Source organism: Mesoplodon mirus (assembly GCF_964341445.2).
Source record: "Mesoplodon mirus genome assembly, chromosome: 19".
Lineage (NCBI taxonomy): Eukaryota > Metazoa > Chordata > Mammalia > Artiodactyla > Ziphiidae > Mesoplodon > Mesoplodon mirus.
Window position 1 is genome coordinate 20,189,997 of NC_138995.1, and position 20,739 is coordinate 20,210,735.

At 48.1% G+C, this 20,739-nt stretch overlaps 1 protein-coding gene across 1 annotated transcript in view; it reads right to left on the reverse strand.

Moving 5' to 3' along the window:
* Positions 1–4,500: 4,500 nt before the first annotated feature.
* Positions 4,501–20,739, reverse strand: part of CDH5 (cadherin 5) — a 35,618-nt gene continuing 19,379 nt past the window's right edge. The window contains exons 5-12 of the mRNA XM_082607584.1: positions 20,260–20,424; positions 18,987–19,174; positions 17,005–17,255; positions 13,395–13,537; positions 11,711–11,835; positions 11,245–11,353; positions 8,945–9,190; positions 4,501–6,622 (exon numbers count right to left, since the gene is read on the reverse strand). Of these exons, the coding sequence (XP_082463710.1) occupies positions 6,108–6,622; positions 8,945–9,190; positions 11,245–11,353; positions 11,711–11,835; positions 13,395–13,537; positions 17,005–17,255; positions 18,987–19,174; positions 20,260–20,424 (1,742 nt within the window). The 3' untranslated portion in view covers positions 4,501–6,107. The remainder of the gene's footprint in view (positions 6,623–8,944; positions 9,191–11,244; positions 11,354–11,710; positions 11,836–13,394; positions 13,538–17,004; positions 17,256–18,986; positions 19,175–20,259; positions 20,425–20,739) is intronic.

Sequence of the window (20,739 nt, forward strand, 5' to 3'; positions counted from 1 at the left end):
TTCTCAGTGTCCACTAAAGGTTCCAAACTGAGAGGGGAGCCCTTAGCTTTCATGAGGATCACTCTTCCTGCCTCAGGGTAAACAGGAGTCAGAGAAGATGTGGCCAGGGTGGCAAAGTGCTCAGAGCTGGGCCCCTCTGGGAGGGTTGGAGGGAGAGGGACTGCCTGAGTTGGGACTGCCTGGGAGGCTTCTTGGGGGAGGAAGTAGTGAAGGGATCCCATGGGCTCCAGGGATTGGAAAACTGTGAGTTCAGAGGGCAGGCACTTCAGACAAGTAGGAAAATAGAACACAAAATCCAGCCTGAGTGGGTGACATCAGCAGAAATGGCAGAATGCTTCCATAAAAGCAATGAGAACGCTGGAAAAAAATTATCAAAATCAACTTTTTCAGAACTCTGGAAATTAACTAAAGCTTGAAACAGTCCAAGGAGTATTCATTAAAAACAAGCAGCTAAATCTTGGTAAGAAGAGTGAACTTTGTAGTGTTTTAACTTTCCATAGTCCTATTCCCCTCTCTCCAGTCCTGTAGTAGCCTTGAAACCCAGTAGCTCCACAATTAACAGTGAAAATCAGCAGCCTGGAAGCCACTGGAAGGGGCAGGACAGAATTGGAACTCCTCCAAAGCTCACTTCCCAGATAACTGCCATCCTTTGACCCATCTGGTGGTTCCCTAGATGACCTCCCTTGAAAGGCTGTGTTTATTTGACCTGGCTTGAAGCTTGCTTAATGCAAGCAAGCCTTTTTACCTGGGGGCATTTGTTGAAAATAATCAATGGCATTCATTTAACATCACAGTTGCCTGAGGCAATGATAACAACTAGGGCAAACAAGAAGCTAACTGAAAGTCTTAAAGGAAAAGTTAGGGAATGAGCCGTCCACAGAAGGCTTTGAAAAACTTTGGCATATTCCTGGGAATCTAAAAGGCCACTCACATGTGCAGGGATGTGCACATTCTCAGAGAAGACCTGGGAAGGCCCTAAGCTCTCACCTCTGACTGACCTAGAGGCTCTGTGCAACAAAAAGTTAAGGCTAAGGCAGATTTGTAGACTGACTGCCTGAGTATCAAAGGAGTTCCCCCAAATACACACAGAACTCCTTGGCAAATGCTGAGAGACTTATTCATTCCAGGCATTTAAGGGACTCTGTCCAATTGCTAACTGACCACTACCAAACAGAGACTTCAGTGACTGCACACAACAAAGAGTACAAACTTTACACCATTAGTTTAGGAAAGTCACTAAACAAACTGCAGAAGCAACAAAACCCAGCAACAACAGACTCTGGGGGTCAGGGATCTGGTTTCTGCAGTTGCCATATTGTATTATTTAAATATCCAATTTTCTATAGAAATTATGAGACATGCCAAGAAATAAGAAAGAATGGCCCATTCACAAGAAAACAAGCAATCAATAGAAATTATCCCTAAAGAAACCCAAAGGTTGGACTTACTAGACAAATACTTTAAGCCAGTTATTTAAAATCTTTTCAAAGAACTAAAGGAAACCATGTCTAAAGAATGAAAGAGAAGTATGAGAATGGTGTGTCAACAAATAGAGAATATCAATAAAGAGGTATAAAAAATAACCAAATAGAAATTCTGGAGTTGAAGTACAATAAGTGAAAGGAAAATACACTAGAAGACCTCAAGAGCAAATGTGAGTTAGCTGAAGAAAGGGTCAGCAAACTTGAAGATAGGTTAACTGAGATAGTCTAGTCTGAGGAGCAGAAAAAAGAAAATTAATAGAGCCTTAGATACCCACTGGACATTAGCAAGCATCTTAATATATGCATAATGAGAGTCCCAGAGGAAAGGAGAGAGAGAAAGAGGCAGAATATTTGAAGAAATAATGGTCCCAAACTTCCCAAATTTGATAAAAATATTAATGTACACATCTAAAAAGTTTAATGAACTCCTAAGATCAACTCTAGACACATCATAATGAGACTGTTGAAAATCACAGACAGAGGGAATATTGAAAGCAGCAAGAGAGAAACAGCTTATCACATAAAACATTTCCTCAATAAGATTAACACTCAATTTCTCATCAGAAGCCAGGGAGGCCAGAAGGCAATGGGATGACATTCAAAGGGCTGAAAGAAAAAGCCTATCAACCAGTAATTCCATATCTAGCAAAACTATCCTGCAAAAAATAAAGGTGAAATCAAGACTTCCCAGATAAAATAGATTCCTCACTAGCAGACCTTCCCTACAAAATATACTAAAGGTCATTCAGGCTAAAATGAAAGAAAATAGACAGTAACTTGAATCCACATGAAGAAATAAAGATCAGCGATAAAGGTAACTGTGTAGGTAAATATAAAAGACAGTATAGGGCTTCCCTGGTGGTGCAGTGGTTAAGAATCTGCTTGCCAATGCAGGGGACATGGGTTTGAGCCCTGGTCCAGGAAGATCCCACATGCCGTGGAGCAACTAAGCCCGTGCACCACAGCTACTGAGCCCGTGCTCTAGAGCCCGCGAGCCACAACTACTGAAGCTCGCGCGCCTAGAGCCCATGCTCCGCAACAAGAGAAGCCACCGCAATGAGAAGCCCCCACACTGCAATGAAGAAGAGCCCCCACTCGCCACAACTAGAGAAAGGACACACACAGCAACGAAGACCCAATGCAGCCAAAAATAAATAAATAAAATAAATACATTAATATTAAAAAAAGGCAGTATATATATAGTTTGTAACTCTTTTCTTCCCTCCTATGATTTAAAAGACAACTGCATAAAGCAATAACTATAAATCTGTGTTGATGGGCATACAATGTGTAAAAATGTAATATGTACAACAGTGACAGCACAAAGGGGGGGGAGAGAGTGGATCTATTCAGGGCAAAGTGTTGTACACTTAAATTAAGTTGGTACGAGTTCTAGCTGGAGTGTTATAAGTTAAGATTTTAAGTAGAATCCTTAGGAGAACCACTAAGAAAAACACATAAAATATAGTAAAAGAAACGTCAAGAGAATTAAAATGGTACACTCTAAAATATCCATTTAACATAAAAACGGCAGTAATGGGGTAATAGAGGAACAAAAAAAGACATAAGACAAAGAATACAAATAGGAAAATGACAGGCATAAACCCTCCCTTGTTGGTAATTACATTAAATGTAAAAGGATTAAACATTTCAATCAAAGAGAGATTGGTAGAATGGATAAACTGCCCTGATCCAGCTATATTTTGTTCACAGAGGACACGCTTTATATTAAAAGACACAAATAGGTTGAAAAGAAAAGGATAGAAAAAGACGTACCATGTAAACAGTAATCAAAAGAGAGCTGGAGTGACTATACTAATATCAGACAAAATAGACTTTAAGGTAAAAATTGTGACTAAATGTAAAGAGGTACATTTTATAATGCTAAAAGGGTCAATCCATCAAGAAGATATAACAATTATAAGATTATATGCCTGTAACAACAGAGACTCAAAATATATGAAGCAAAATCTGACAAGAGTTGAAGGGAGAAATATACAATTCAGCAGTAATAGCTGGGGATTTTAGCATTAGACTTTCAATAATTGATAGACTAACTAGACAGAAGATCAGTGTGGAAATAAAAGTCTTGAACAACACTAACTTACCACTATAGAACACTCCATCACAACAGTAGAATACATATTCCTCTCTAGTGCACATGGAACATTCTGCAGGATAAAACATACGTTAGGGTATAAAACTAGTATCAGTAAAGTTACAAGGATTTAAATCATAAAACTTATGTTCTCTGACCACAATGGAATGAAATTAGAAATCAATAATGGAAGGAAATTTGGAAAATTCACAAATGTTTGGAAATTAAACAATACACTTCAAATAACCAATGGATCAAAAAAGAAATCCCAATGAAATTAGAGCAAAATTGGAATTAAGACAAATTGCCCCCTGAGAGCTCCAGGAAATAGTGTTTATCCAGAGCACAGTTTGCAAAATATCATCCCTAGGAGACACGCTGCCCAGGAAATCCTGCAGGAAATCAGGGAGCAGGGGCCTTGCTGAAGTGAGCTTCATCTCCCACCTACCCAATTCAAGTCCTAAGTCTGGCAAAGAGGCTTCCTGTTCTCATTTTTGATTGTGAGGTTTTCCAGGCAGGACCCCAATGCTGGGGTCCACACACCCCACTAAAGTGCCAGCTGCTCAATCACTGTTGGCAACCAGCTAATTAGATTGATTTCCTCCCTCACTGCTGATGTATATCACTCATCTGGTTCATTTGTCAGTTGGAAAAGGTGTGGCAGCTCCAGCTTCCAGAGGCCCTGCGTGCTGTGTAGAGTCGGGGTGGGACTGGGGGCCATGTACAGAGGCTGAGGGAAGGCATGGGGCTCTGAGAGGAGACCGGGATGGACTAGGTGTCCCTTGTTACTCTCTGCTGCAATCACTTTCCTGCAGTGTGTTTCTGAAATCCTGACTGCAAATGTCGCCTTGCACCCTGGGTTCCTCTGATGATGGTGGTGGTGTATCTGCTTGTGTTTCACGTGAGCTCGCTCAGCTCTAGAAAGAGAGGTATTTCAAGATTTTTCTTTATTTAGTTATAAAAAAATACAGTATGTCCCATGCACCAGTGTAGCCAATATATATATAGTCATTATCACTAGAGCAATTACTACAATGATAGGAAATAGGAGGTTACAGGAATTTGTTTATCCAACTAAAAAACCTGAATTAAAATTGTTAACCTAAATAGCAACCTGCTTATTATGCAAAAACCCTTATTCTATATGTTTGTGAGAGCTAGAAATGTATAAGTATTATTAGTAAAAAAAAAAAAAATGAAAAACTCGTTATTGGTTAAAAATAAAAAGTCAGTGTTATCTACAATCCCCTGAATTGAGGGGCCTTGCCCAGAGCAGAAACCTTGGTCCATGACAAATGGTGAGTCAGAGAGTTTGCCTCCTTCCCCGCACCCACGTTGAGTGATGCCACTTCCCCAAGGTGTGTTTGCAGTGGAAAGTTCCGTACGTGGCTGAAAGTGGAAGAGGAACAGGTGACCGCTGGGCCTGAGCAAGGGCCTTGGCTTCTGTAGGGATGGGGCCCTGCTGGGGTTCCCTGAGATGTGGCAACAACGAGGTGTAAAGGCAAATGGCACAGCTGTGTTGCGCAGTCATGTTTGAGTTTGGACTTTGGCCAGAGTTGATGTGGGTCACACCTTAAGTGCCTCTAAGTCAAGAGATCAAGAGTAGATGGGGAGAAAGAAGAAAGAAAGAGACGGCATGAATGAGTGACCGGGCGAGGCAGGGAGAGGTCTCCTGCTCCGGGAACATCTGACCCGCTTCCCAGGCAAAACTGGAGGGGTGTCGTGAGTCTCAACTTGGGGTCACAGCGACTCCTGGCCCTCTCTGGAGGGAGTGGGTGTGGAGGTGGCCCTCACCCTATGATCTGTGGTCTCGTTTGGTCTCCACTGTCCCTCCAGGATGAATTCACAGTTGCTTTAAAGTTCAACAAGCCATTTCCCTGACCTTGGATGAATTTTCAGTACACAGTACAGCATAGTTACAGGCATGGCAGGCCATCAAGGTCACCTCAAGACCCAAGGTTGGGAGATGTCAAGAGGCCCTTCCTCCCTTTTGACAGGCCTGGGGAGAGGCTGCAGAATGCTGGGGGTCTTGGGAGGGTGTGAGGAAGCTAAAGCAGGGCAGGCCTGGTGGGCGGTCCCAGTCTCCTGTGGGACTGGGCTACGGAGAGTCTTGTCCCACAGTCATGCCATCCAGCCCCTTGCCTCCAGGTGACAGGCACCAGGATCCCCCACCCCAGGGGTTCAGGGACCTCAGGGGAAGACCTCCCCCTGGCAGTTGAGCATAATCTGCTTTGAGAAGCCAGAGAAAGTCTTTGAGTTGGACCCGTAGTCGCAGGTGACAGGGTTATGTGGATGTCTCAGCCCAGACAGTACACCAGCCTGGTGTTTTCCAGTGTGTTGGGAGTAACCATCACTGAAATACATTCCTGGACATTTCAGGGACTTGGATTTTGCCATCCAAGGTGGTGAGGTCTCTGGGACCCAGGAGGAAGGGCCGTTAGGCTGGGACATGAGTGCTACGATTGGAGGGCTCAGTGCCCGTGTCCGACTAGCCTGAGTTACCCAGGCCCAGAGGCCCGCGGTCCCTAATACAACAGCTCCTCCCGGGGGTCCGAGCCGTACAGCTCGGCCAGCATCTTAAACCTGGGCCCCCAGTCATTGAGAAAGTCATAGTCGATGTCCGAGTCAGATGAATCGGTGCCCAGGGAGCTGAGGGACTCGGCGATGGACTCGGCACCCTCGTAGCCGTAGATGTGCAGCGTGTCGTAGGGTGGGCCGCCGCCGTCGTGGTCCGCCTCGTCCTTCTTCACCTCGATCATCGCGGCCATCTCCCCGGGCCCGTGCGCCCCGGGCGCGTGCCGCGGTGGCTTCTGCACCTGTGCGTAGAGGGACGGCCGCGTGTCCAGCGCCGGCCGTGGGGGCTTGGTCCCACCGTGGCGCACCGAGTTGAGCACCGACACGTCGTAGCTGGTGGTGTCCATCTCGCCGCCGCCCTCCTCGTCATAGGTGACCAGCTGCTCGTGGATCTCCGGCACGCTCTTGCCGTGGGCGCGGGCCTGCTTCCGGAGCCGTCGCCGCAGGATGATGAGGAGGGTGATCACTGCGAACGAGCGAGCCAGAGCTGGTCAGCCATGGCCCAGCAGACCGGGGGGACTCCCCCCAACCCACCCCCACCCCCGCCTTGAGGTTTACCTGCACCCTCCCCTCCTCCCTGGGAATCCCTGGGCCAGCCCAGCTCCCAGTGACAGCTGGGCCAACACAGAAGTTTTGGTTTGGTCTAGACACCTGGTGGGTCCACCCTCCCTCCCACTCCAGAGTCATCTCCACCCCACCCCCACCCAGGATCCATCCTGTTGGTGTCCTGGCCACAGGAGGGGTGGGGGGAGAGCAACAGAGCGGGCCTCCCTCAAGTTCATTCTCTCCTGCCACCCTCCTCCCCATCTCCCCGCATCCTCAATTCCTCCCTCCTCTTTTTTTTTTTTTTTTGCGGTACGCGGGCCTCTCACTGTTGTGGCCTCTCCCGTTGTGGAGCACAGGCTCCGGACGCACAGGCTCAGCGGCCATGGCTCACGGGCTTAGCTGCTCCGTGGCATGTGGGATCCTCCCAGACTGGGGCACGAACCCGTGTCCCCTGCATCGGCAGGTGGACTCTCAACCACTGTGCCACCAGGGAAGCCCCCTCCCTCCTCTTAACCACTGTGGCAACTCCTTCTGTGTCTTGTCCAAAGGCCAGGAGGCCAGAGATTGGGGCAGAAATGGGGAAAGGGGTGGAGGTGGCATTCGCAGTGCCAAGATTCTGAGCCATGATGATGGTGATGATGACGGGTCGTGGTGGTGCTGGTAGACACGGGACCCACTGCAGTAGCAGCAGCTGCTCCTGAGCACCTACTGCAGACATGCTGGCATGGTACTGGCACATTGTCATGGTCCTTTACTCAACGTAGGTATTAATATCCCATTTTACATGAGCAAACCGAGCTCAGAGAAGCTGAGTGACATGCCCAGAGCCCCGTGATCAGGCAGCAGTGTGATGTTGGCCCTGCTCAAAGCTCTGAGGTGTGTGACTGCATGACGGTTGCCAGCCCCTAGGAGGGGTGGACCATGTGGGGCGGGGAGCTCCTAGAAGTAGGCTCAGAGCATCCCTAGACTCCGTCCTTCTAGCCTCGAGTTACTTAACCAACTGTTCCATCCATAAGAAAAGCCGGGATGCCCTCTCTGAGCCTCTGTTTCCTTGCCTGTAAGATGGAAGTGATGACCCCTCTGCTCTGTTTATACTGGATAAGGTGGCTGTGAGGTTAAGTGCAATTCTGTGTGTGGTGGTGATGCCAATACATCATTATTATTGATTTTTATTGAGAGGAAAATCTGGGTCTGGACTCTTTGCCACGGAAGCCCCAGAAGCGGGGGCACTGCTAGGGGGCCTCTCAGGGAAGCCACTGGCAGGAAAGGCCTGGAGCAGATAATGAGGGTCCCTCACTGTGTCCCCCGGTCCTGTCATTGTAGTGCACAGGGTGACCTCTAACCACCCAAGGGCTTCCTCTGGAGGGCTAGCCCCTGCCCCAAGTGAAACGCAGAACTTACACCTCTGGGACGAGCCCCACCATCAGCTGGTGGGCATCGTTGGAAAAACATGGGCTGTGAGTGCCGCCACCCAGTCTCCAGTGAGAAGAAGCTCCAGTGTCCCATGGTGGCAGATTGTGTGACAACTTGCCCTTGATTGGCTGCCTACCTTTCCAGTCTCACTCCCCCTCTTCCTTCTGGGGCTTCTTGGGAGTGCCTCTCAAATAAACCATGTGCACCCCAATCCTGGTCCCAAGGTCTGCTTCCTGGGGAACCCAAACTAAGGCAAGGCCTAAAATGCTCCTAAAATTTCTGAGGCCCAAACAAGAAGAAAAGAGATATCAAGGCTGGAGAAATCCTAAAAATAGAAAGAAAACCACTGGCAATCTAAACTAGAAATTTTAAACTTTCCATTTCTCTCCAAAAGAAGAACTGGATCCTCTTTTTTCAAAACAGGTGCGACTTGTGGGATCTTAGTTCCCTGACCAGGGATTGAACCCCGCCCCTTTGCAGTGAGAGCGAAGAGTCCTAACCATTGGACTGCCAGGGAATTCCCTCAGAAGAGGTTTTATATAAATAAATACCTAGAACAGTGCCTGGCACACAATAAGTGCTCAAAATATGTCAGTTGAATGAGTGAATATTATATATAAAGTATTTTAAACTGGGGAAAGCGCCTTGAGTCCCCCCTTCTCCCCCCCTCCCCCCGCCATCCCCACAGTTAGGCATCCAAGGAGGTGAAGCTTACACCTAGCACAGGCCTGCTCTAGGGCCTGGAGGCAGGGCTGGGCCTGGATCCCTAGCCTCTTCCTTCTCCTGTGCAGCCCCCTCAATGTCCCCTCCCATCCTCCTGGGCACTGACCTGTGATGGTAAGGATGCAGAGGAAGATAGCTACCAGCGCCTGGATGCTGACGCCCACCTGGGCGGCCACCTCCTCACACAAGGTGAACTCGCCGCGTTCGTTGCACTTGCACACGGTCACATCCAGCATGCTGGTGCCTGTGAGACTTGGCCTCCCGTTGTCCGAGATGAGCACGGGCAGGTGGTGGACCTTGGCGCGCTCTCGGTCAAAATACCCGTACTTGACTGTGATGTTGGCCGTGTTATCTGGAAACACCAAGGCCTCGGAGTCAGGCTCTGCTGCCTGGAGTGCCCATCCTCTCATCCACACTGACGGTGTGGCCTGCCACCTCCAGGAAGCCCTTGGTAACTGCACCAGCCCACGTGCTGCCTGGGCTGTGTCTCTGCCCTTTGCACCCCCTGCCTCAGGTTTTAGCCATTTGAGCGCAGGTCTGTTCCTCCAGAGAGGGGATGTTTTGGGCAGCTGCTTCGACCTAGCCTCTAAGAAGGACTTGGCCAGAATGTAAAACCCTTGCCTTCTGTTTCTGTGGGCCAATGATATGCCTGACCCCTAACTCTACTTCAATAAAAGGTGACTGTCAGCTAATTAACGCATTGTTTCAAGCTTTGATGAGCAATCGGGGAAATAAAGTCTTAAAAAGTCTTTTAGCGTCGGGCTAACTTCTAAGGCTGTTTTCGCTATCCCTGAAAATCCATTAGAAAGTAAAAACAATGCACAGTTCCCTGGGGCACTGAGGGAATGATTGCATATGTAATTGAGGATTCCCTGGTCAGGCTGGAATTGAGAATGTGCTTTGGCCCAAATATTGGCTCTCCCTCTCAGCTCCAATCAAATCCATGTACAGAATTGCCCAGGGAGATTTTTAAACATGCTGGTTTTTCAGAACCACCCCCCTCCACTCCTCCTTCCTTTTCCCCCTCCCCTCTCCCGCATTTCTGATTCAGTGGCTGGATAATCTGCCCTTTGTTGGCTCCTAGGAGATGATGATGGTTAGAGGGTCCAGGGACTCCCTGTTCCAGGGTTTACCTAGCCGTGCGGGGTTGGCACACTCAGGAAGCCAAAAGCAAAGGCCATCTTTTAGATTTCACATGGAAGCCAATTACATTTCATTATTAAGTAGCCACGTCTATTATAATTGAAAATGATAACAATATGGCCACTGACACTGTATGAGGGAAATTAGAGATTTCTCACTATACTCATTTAATATTGTAGCAGGACATTCATGTTCTAAGTGAATCTGAGATCAATAAGCTAGTCTCCTGGTCACATATGGGGTGTCTTTGGGTTGGCGCTTAAGCTTTCTTCTCCACTGCAGACCTCCTCTGAGGCAGGATTGAGGTGGGCACTGGGGATGGGGTGACAGGTATTTTTTCCATATTATTTACTACTAAAGACGGCGTAATGTTGAATGGTCTGTCACTGACTGTCCGCGCATCATAGCCACCATCCCCATCCCGTAGGAGGCTCCTTAAGGACGAGCCTGTGGCTGATCCCCTGGGTCTGCCCCTCACTCTCAGGGACCCCACTCCCTGGCCTTCCTCAAGGGTGGCAATGGCTGTTTCTATACAGGGAACCTCACCAACCACAGCGTTGCCAGTTAGGGACGGGCAGGGATTCCACCCCATTCTGGGTGAAGGATTGTTCTATTTAGACCCAAGGGGGATTTTTTGTGTTTTTCTGAGGAAGGAGCAGAAGCCATGGAAGCCTGTCTGCTTTGGGCTGGACTTCAGTCAACTCAGCATCGACACTCTCGGAAGCACATACTCATGAGAAACTCTGATTGGCCGCTACTGACATCACAGGGCCCTCTAGGCTGTGATTGGTGGACCAGATCCTGTCCCGAGGACACCTGGTGGTAAGTAGTCATTGTAGCCAAATTAAAACACTGTATCCTTGGCATTTTCGGGTTTCAAATGTCCAGTTTTGCCTCTTTGGAAGCAACCTCAAGAGTTCCATGTCAGAGAGCAATTTGCAGTTGTGCTGAGCGCAGGAGGGAGTCTGGCTAGTTTGTGAACCAAGCTGTCTACACTGCGTATCTGTTCTGTGCTCCTCAGTAACCTGAGCATCTTATGGGGAAGGGCAGGCCATGTGGACTCAGCAGTGTGCCAGGGTGGCTCTGACCATTGCACAGACCAGTTAGGTATGTGGTGGGAATTGTACAAAACCTCCTGTAACTTGAAAGCCCCACTGAGGGGCTGCCCCCAGTTCACTGGCTTGGTCCTTGACCCTGGCTCTTCAAGACTCAACCCCATCCCCGAGCCCCCGCAAGAGCCAGGCTGACTGCCTTGAGGCGCACCGTGATTATCCGTGAGGGTGAAGTTGCTGTCCTCAGTGCTCAGGGAAAACTTGAACTTCACATCTCGTGGCGTTATATCCTTGTCAATTGCCGAGATTTGCACGACCAGCTAGAGGGTGGAAGATGGGGGCCGGTCATTAGCGGTGTTGGGTTGGCCGGGGTTTCAGTGATGGGGAGGGACTTTGGGTTTAGACCTGACCGTGGCGGCCTCTCACCTGTAACACTAACCTAAGTGGTCTCCACAGAGCCACTCTTTCTACCACCACCTCCCCGCCAATCTACTCACTACACATTCTCTCTGAGCCTCAGTTTCACCCTCTGTCGGGATAATGTCACCTTTCCTCAAGGCTGTTGTACAAGTTACAGTAAACTTAGTGAAATGCCAGCTGACCGTGGCTGGAAGGTGCTGCCCCATGGCCTGCCCCAGGCGGACGCTGCCTTGCCCTCCCACCTGAGCTAGACTCACCTTGCCCTGGGCAGCGTTCTCACACACTTTGGGCTCGTAGGGCTTGGCAAACTCTGGGGCATTGTCGTTCTCATCCATAACTTCGATGTGGACCTGCACAATGGATTCTTTGCCCGTGGGGGTCCCTGCAGGGGAAAGGACTCATCACTACAGTGGGCTCAGCAGGTGCCAGCCCTGGGATTAGAATGTATATGGATGGGAGTCCTGGAGGGGTGCTCTTTTTGCAGGAGGAGGGGGTTATAGACATCTGGAAGGGAGGCCAGGGATGGCGTTCTGGTCGAAGGGAGTGGAAGAGGAAGTGGGGTAAAGCTTCAAGCACAAGGATATTTGCTAAAGAATTATTTGTAAGAATCGAAAAGGTAAACAACAGAAGTGTATTTTTTAAGGTTTTAATTAAATCAATTAAGTAATTATTAAATCAATTCAGCAATTTAATTGAGCAATCAAACTAATTTAAATAAATTAATTATGAAATAATTGAAAAGGTAAACGATCTAAGTGAGATTGCATTAATAAATTACGTCAGTTTAAAAGAATGGACTATGTGGCTGTTTGCAATGCCCAGGTAAATTACATTTTAAAAATTACAGTCTTTTTAAAAAAGATATTTTAGTACCATGAGAAAATGATTCTGGAATAAGGTTCAGTAAAAATGCAGGATATGATATTTATACAAGTATTATGATCTCACTTGTATAAAAATACATATAGTAAAAAGACCAGAGGAAATACACTATGGTGCTAACAGTAATTATCTGTGTACGGTGGGAATATGAGGGTATAAATTCCTTCTCCTTTTTTGCATTTTCCATATTTTAAAATGGACAGCAAACTATTACTATAAGATTTAAAAATTGTATGAGTGAGATTAGATGGGGAAGAAAGGGGCAAAGACTGATCTGGACAGTACACGGGAGTGCATTGAAGCTGACCTGGCTGCCATGTGGGGGACATGCTGTCAGCAGGAAGCAGGGGCCCTTCAAGGTAGCACTGGTGGGGCCCTGGCCAAGTCACCCCCTTTCTGGGCCCTGGTGGTCTCTGTATAAGGTGGGAATATTGATCCTTCTCCCAGAGGACAGTTGTGATTTTCTCATAGAGGCTAAGAGTGCAAAACTCTGATACTTGCCTTTCCCTTTGGCAGCAGTTACCCTAATTTCTGGAGAATCTAAAAATCTTGGAGTTGGAAACTGCTTCAGATTTTGAATTCAGCCCACTAACTGGCACATAAACACCCTCCAAAGCAGCCTTTTCCAAACTATAATAAGAATCACATGGCACTTGTTCAGTGCACATTCCTTGGCCCCATTTCTGACTCACTGGACCAAAACCTCCAGGGAGGCATCTGAGAAGCTCTGTGGTTAAGAGGTGCCTCAGGTGATTCTCATCACAGGGACATCTGGCAGCCTGTTTTGGAACAGTGCTTCTTAAACTGTAGTGTGCATGAGATTCTGATTCAGTTTGGGGTTGGGGCCTGATGTTTTGCTCGTCTAACAAAGTCTCAGATGACGTGGATGCACCTGGTCCATCCACACTTGGGGATGGAGGTGCTATAGCATCCCAACCACATGGTGCATCAGCAGGTGCTTATAGTACCTCTGGAGACCCAAAGTGATAGATTTTGACGAGTTAAAAAGGATGACAAAAGGAGAGGAGCCCAGGTCCCCTGGCAAATGGGGCCACTCACCACTAGAATCCAGCTCTTTGGCCTCCACTGTCAGGTTACACCAGGGGTAGACTTCTCTGTCCAGCTCCTTCTCATTGTAAATATTCCCCTGCTTGGTTATTCCGAAGAACTGGCCCTTGTCACTTGTCCTGCGGATGGAGTATCTGCCCACGGGAGAGAGTTTCAATGTTTTCTGTTGTTCTTTGCTGAGTCCAAACTCCCCAGCAGGACAGATGAGACCCTTCAGGATCTGTCCCTTGCATCCATCCCCCATCCTCCTCTCACTGCTCATTGCACTTGACCACCCAGAGGGAGTCAGAGTAGTGAGATAATCCCTTTGATGTTGGCAGTGTTGCCATCACTGGACTGAGGGTGGTACTTGAGACTCCATCAATAGCACTTTCAGAGTTGAGGCAGGTGGCACTATAATCAACTATACCACAGCTTGGATCAGATTTTGTGATTAATGAAAAGATAGTTGGGCAAGAGCCAGGAAGAAATAAAAAAAGGGGCTGGAAGAGGTATGAAGTGATTGAAAGGAAATTAAATTTGTGAAGTAAAAATTGGAAAAGTTCTTAAGGAAAAAGGCATGAAGAGAAGAAAAGAGAGATGAAAAAATATATAACATTCCAAATATATATTTTTCTAATACTGAGGAAAATTCCAGAACAAAGAGAACAGAAGAAATAACAAAAGATATAATAAAAGAAAACTTCCTGATCTGAAGAAAGGCCCAAGTTCATAGAAGAGGTCATTGATATCAGGCATAATTTTAAAAAGAGATCAATATTTAGCTATATCCTGATGACACTTTTGAATTTCAGAGCTATATAAAGAAAAACCAAGAAGAGTCCAGACAGAAAAGATACGTCCTTATAAAGAAAGAGAAATCAGACTCACCCCAGACATTCTCACAAAGTTAAATGCTAGAACACATTGATAATATTTTTGATTTGTAAATATGCAAGGATTCAGGAAGTATATCATGCACAAGATGGGTCCTGAAAAAAAATTTTTTTTGAAAACTCACTTCATCTAACAAGTGTCTCAAAATAAAGTAAAAAAAAATCTGGTTTGGGAGGAATTAAAATTACACTATTGATATCTTTATCATATATAGGAAGGCAATGGTGTGTGTGTGTGTGAGAGAGAGAGACAGAGACAGAGAGACAGAGACAGAGAGAGACAGAGAGAGAGACAGAGATTTTTAACTAGAAAATATTGGTCCAGGAAAACATTTAAAATTTTACAGATAGAAGTAAATCTCACTGGTAGAAGTAAAAATGCATATACTCCATCCAAATATCTATGAGGAAATAACATGAAAAAATAGACTCTACAACAAAGATGGGGGAAGAGAAAAAAGTAATTAAGTTTGAGAAATAGCAAATGTAAAACAAGATAAAAGAAGTAAGATCAAACATATCATTTACAATGAAAAATGTAAATAGGTTAAACACAAAGCATCTCAGTTTAGATTAAAAAGCAAAGCCATGAGGACACGGTGGGGGGAAGGGGAAGCTGGGATGAAGAGAGAGTGGCATGGATATATATACATTACCAAATGTAAAATGGATGGCTAGTGGGAAGCAGCCTCATAGCACAGGGAGGTCAGCTCGCTGCTTTGTGACGACCTAGAGGCGTGGGATAGGCGGGGTGGGAGGGAGGCTCAAGAGGGAGGGGATATAAGGATATATGTATACATATAGCTGATTCACTTTGTTGTACAGCAGAAACTAACACAACATTGTAAAGCAATTATACTCCAGTAAAGATGGAAAAAAAAAAAAAGCAAAGCCAATTACATTCCAGTTTCAAGAGACAACTTACTGCCAATGACCTAGAAAAAATTAAAAGTAAAGGTCGGAAAATTTATTTCAGGCAAACATGAGTAACATGAAAACAGGACTGACAAACTTTACATCAGGCAACATGGAGTTGAGGACAAAATGTTTAAGCCGAACAAACTGGGTAACGTCATAAGGGTGAAAGTGACAAGTCATAATGAAGGTGAAATAGTTATAAACCTTTGTTAACTGAATGGAAAAATTAAACTACATAAAGCAAAAGCTTAGATATTCCAGAAAAAAATGGGCAAAAAGACACAAAGACAATTGCATTACATCACAGAACAAGTTAAAGCAAAGCCAAAAAAATGCCCTACCAATTGTAAATGAAAAAAGAAGTCTCTTAAATAAACCATTGGATCAATGGAGAAATAAAAATTATCATTACAGACCATTTAGAATAGAATGGCCATGAAAACAGTCATCCTAAAACTTGTGAGATGTGATCAAAATGGAGGTACACATTTGTCTTTAACGGGAAGACCTGATAACAGAAAAACATTAACTCTCCTCAAACTGATATGTAAACACAATTCTCATTAGAATTCTGATGCTTTTTTAAAAACTGAAGAATTTTATGGTTCACATGGAAGAATGAATGTCTGAGAATGCATTAAAGTTATATAAAGTGAAAAAACACTTGAGGGAGGGACTCGCCTTATGCATACCAAGTTTTAGTATCAAGCTGCTACAATAAACCAGAATGGCTTTGCCACAGAACAAAGGATTCAGAAATAGATTCAGGAACTTAGTGTGTAACAAAGGTAGAAAACGATGACTTTTTTTTTTTTTTTTGCGGTACGCGGGCCTCTCACTGTTGTGGCCTCTCCCGTTGCGGAGCACAGGCTCCGGACGCGCAGGCTCAGTGGCCATGGCTCACGGGCCCAGCCGCTCCGCGGCATGTGGGATCCTCCCGGACCGGGGCACGAACCCGTGTCCCCCGCATCGGCAGGTGGACTCCCAACCACTGCGCCACCAGGGAAGCCCACGATGACTTATTTGATTAATGGTGCTGGCACAGTTGGCTACCCCTTCAGAAAAAAATGAGACTGACGGAACTTCACACTCTCATATGTTGTGTGGCTCCTGAAAGTATGAGTTGGAACTACATCTTTGTCACAGAGGGTAGAGGAGAGGAGTCTAGTTCAGACAGAAGAACAAGTAGTGATGAAATGGGTATAGTATGATCCAAAAAAATTGTAAAACAATCAAATCCCCCAAACAAACAAAGGACAAATCCACCATAAATGTATGTAGATGTTTGTGTGGTCACGAAGAAAGGCATGATAGGACCCAGCACACCATGAACATGAGTTGTCTGGAAATCATGGTTACTGATGTTTTCTTTATAGATCCTTGTGTTGTTTCATTGTGTGAAATAAACACTTTTTCCTTTTGTGGTTTTGGGAAGACAAATGTAATAAATCATGTTTAACGAAGGGGTTTCACGGATGTCAAGTTGGTTGCTCTCTTGACTGTCACATCTCCCCAGATGGGACCTGTGGGAGCCCGTGCCTCCCCTTCAAGGTAGAGCAGACAACGGGAAGCTCTGATGGCCAGGACCATGCTAGGTGTGTGCCTGGGCAGAACAAGATTCCACCTGGCCACGTGGGTTAGTGGAAGAGCTTGGGCTTCTTGTCCTGCCTCTGTGCGTGTCCCATGTACCTCCTGGGAGAAGCCGGTTTCCCCCTCTGAGTCCTGGGCTCAGTCCAGCAGGCCTAAGAACCTCAGTGCCTGGGTGGGGTCGTGATCATCACCACCCTCACACCTTCCACCCCCCTTACCTGATGCTCCGCTTAGCGGCATCGGGGTCCACGGCCAGCACTGAGCCGATCAGAGGTTTCTTCTGGTTCTCCCGCAGTTGGAAGTGGTAAAAGGGCTGCTGGAAGTTGGGGGGCTCGTCCACATCTGTGACATTGATGATGACACGGGCGATGTTCTTGGTGGAGGTGCTGCTCAGGTAGCGGAGGTCGATGGTGGGGTCCGTGGCCTCGATGGTGAAGCTGTATTGCCGGATGTGTTCATAGTCCAGGGGCTGCGGAAGGAAAAACTATGGTGAGCACTTGCTCTGAGCCAAGCACATGGTTGTGATCTTCACAGCAACCCTGCGAGGTCATACTGGGATGACCCCCTTTTTACAGATGAGGGGCCTGTGGCCTGGCTGTCCTCAGCTGTCTCCCGTGTATCCTGACCGTGGCTCAATTCCAAGTATTGAGGACAACCAGTGGATCAGCCACAGTCTTGCTATCAAGGGGATCACAGGCTAGTGGTTCTATCCACAACTCCTTAAAGACATTCCTTTTCTTTGTGCCTTTGCTCAAGTCTCTTCTCCTGCCCTTGCCTGCTTGGCATACTCCTATTCACCCCTCAGGAAGCCAATCTGAAGGTAATCAGATGTTCTCTCAGAACCCATTCCTGCCCCTCCCAACACAGGTAATTGCTCCCTGCCTGGGTACCCTTTATGTCTGTGTGTCTGTCCTCCCTACTGGCTGAGAGCTTTGGTACCGTGGAGGCCGTCTGACTCCCCTGGGTATATCTAGTCCCCAGCTCAGGGCTGGACCAGAGAAGGACTCGGGAGAGGTCTGCTGGAGGAATGGCCTGGCTCAGGCAGAGGGGTTCTGGAGTGTCCCCTTTGAGGCAGGTCATCACTGGCCTTGGCCTCCCAGTCCTCTGCATGGCCATTCTGAAGCAGTTTGTGCCCCTGGCAGACCTTCCCTCCTCTTCTAGATTCAGCCAGTCCAACTGCTTTCTCAGCAGCAGCCACTGCCAATGGCCACCCCCTCCCCACTGCATTCACTATTTCCTTACATGCTGATGGCTTTCAGCTACAAGCACTTGTAATCTTCCAGGGCTTTCTTGGCCCTTGCCCAGGGCAGATCAGAAAGTTCCAGGGAGGGGACGGTGGTCCAGTGGTTAAGAATCCGCCTTCCAATGCAGGGGACGCAGGTTCGATCCCTGGTCAGGGAACTAAGATCCCACATGCCACGGGGCAACTAAGCCCACGTGCCACAACTACTGATCTCCCGCGCTTCAACTAGAGAGCCTGTGTGCCGCAAACTACAGAGCCCATGCGCTTAGGAACCCTCCCGCCACAACTACAGAGCCCACGTGCCCTGGAGCCTGCACGCCACAGCTAGAGAAGAGAAAACCCACACACCACAACTAGAAAGAAGCCCGCGGGCCACAATGAAGAGTCTGCATGCTGCAACAAAAGATCCTGCATGCTGCAACTAAGACCTGATGTGGCCAAAAATAAATGAAATAAATAAATAAATCTAAAAAAAAAAAAAAAAAAAGAGGAAGAAAGTGCCAGGGGGTGAGCCCCCCGGAAGCCTCAGTCAGCCCACAGCTGCTGTGACTCTGAGGCATATTCCACACTGTCCCCCCGATGTCCCCGGCGGGACTGCACCCCACTTGCCCATGGTGTTCACCTGCTCATTGCGGAGTCTGTATTAGCTCTCCTCCTGTTCACATCTTGCTGCTCCTGGGGCTTCCTGAGATCACTCCCCAAGTAAACTATTTACACCCAAATCCTTGCCTCAAGGTCTGCTTCCGGGGTAGCCCAGCCTAAGGCACTGACCCTTCCGTTCTGGCTTCCCTTCCCAGCGCCAGGGTCACAGTGTCCACGAGCACACAGCCAGCTCCAAACTGACCCAGAACGTGCACCTTGGGTGGTCTCTGATCCGGGAGCAGTCCCTGGCTGAGTCCTGAGGAAGCCGGGAGCCCCCAACCCCACATCTGATGTCACTGCCACAGGTCTGCGAACCTTCATGGGCTTGATGATGCCCTCGTTGCGGGTGGGGTCAGGCTCGATGGTGAAGGTGTCCCTGTACTCGCCCTGCACGATGCTGTACTTTGTCTTCCGGTTCTGGGGCTCGTCTGGGTCCTCCACAAACAGAGAGCCCAGGGGGCTGCCCACGCGGATGTCTTCGGGCACAGAAAATACGTACCTGGCTGATGCAAAGAGGCGCCCCAAAGGGCACTGGGTTAATGAGATAGATGAGGCGATTGTCCCCCATACTATCCCAATACATTTTGTTACAGGAAACGGGCACAATAAAATAGTAGTCGTAGTAATTCCTCTGGAGTTTTGGGTCCCAAGGCAAAGAGGTTCTGCTCCATCTGTCCTTCCATCCACCTGACAAGTAGTTATTAAGCATCTGCTGTATGTCAGGCACCTTGCTAGGGGACCTATTAATTGACAATTGAGAGAATCTCTGCCTTCAGGGAGCTTGTGCCGTACACAACGAGGCCATTTCAGGAAAACCCGCCTGTCCTTGGGGTGGCTGAGCCTCTGCATGAGCCGTCAGCATTGGAGTTGCAAGTGATGAGTCATCTGACTTTCCTCCCCAGCCCACCCAGGGTGTGTCAAAAGCTCTTGTCAGGGCTTCCCTGGTGGTGCAGTGGTTGAGAGTCTGCCTGCCGATGCAGGGGACACGGGTTTGTGCCCCGGTCCGGGCAGATCCCACATGCTGCGGAGCGGCTGGGCCCCTGAGCCATGGCCGCTGAGCCTGCGCATCCGGAGCCTGTGCTCCACAACGGGAGAGGCCACAACAGTGAGAGGCCCGCGTACCGCAAAAAAAAAAAAAAAAAAAAAAGCTCTTGTCAGACATTTTTCTCAGGGGAGAATCTGTCTGTGGGTGGGTCAGAGCCCAGCCCTGGCTCTGGCTCTGGAGCTTTGCTGAACCCCTGCTCCCCAGCTCATGGGGATTTTCTAGCTGGGGTCTGGGTTTTCCAGAGCTCATGGGATCTGGGTGAAAGTGGTCCTATCTGGTAGTGGGACTCTGGGCACACGGTGGCACACAGCAGGGAGTGTGACTTCCTGCTGGCCTGTGAGGGCTCTGTGGCAGGGGCAGTTGGACAGCCTTGGGAACGTGTTCAGAGATGGGGAGCACCGGAAAGACATCCCTGACGTAGGCCCACCCTGGCTCGGAGAGAGAGGTAGACGGGTGCCAGGATCCTCTCTGAGAGCTCCCAGGTCACCGAGTCTGGAGTATCCCAACCCTCGCCCTGCCCAGGGGCCTAGGGGAGGGGCTCACACTGTGTGAAGATGGGGAAGTTGTCGTTGACGTCCTGCAGAGAGATCAGCACGGTGGCCGTGCCCGATTCCCCCCGGAGGCCCTGGGCATCTCGTGCTTCCACCACGATCTTGTACTTGGCCTGCTTCTCTCGGTCCAGGTTTTTGTTCGCTGTGACAATTAGTCCTGCAAAAAGTGTCACATCAGGAGCCGTGTTACTTGGGGAGCTTTTAAAAAATAGTGATGCCTGGCCGCTACCCATAGGGCACCTGGCTTCAGAGCTCCCCAGGTGATTTCACGGTGCAGCCAGGACTGAGAGCCAGGGGTGAACCACTTTCCACCTCCATGCCCCACACTGCTAGGCCAAATGCTTTGGTCCAGTATTGGTCCCAGCCACCTGGAGCACTGGGTTGAGCAAGAACCTGAGGCCACATCTAGGCTCAGAGTGGGAAGAGTGCTGTGACGGGTTAGTGATGGCTGCCTTGGTGCAGCGTAGGTTGT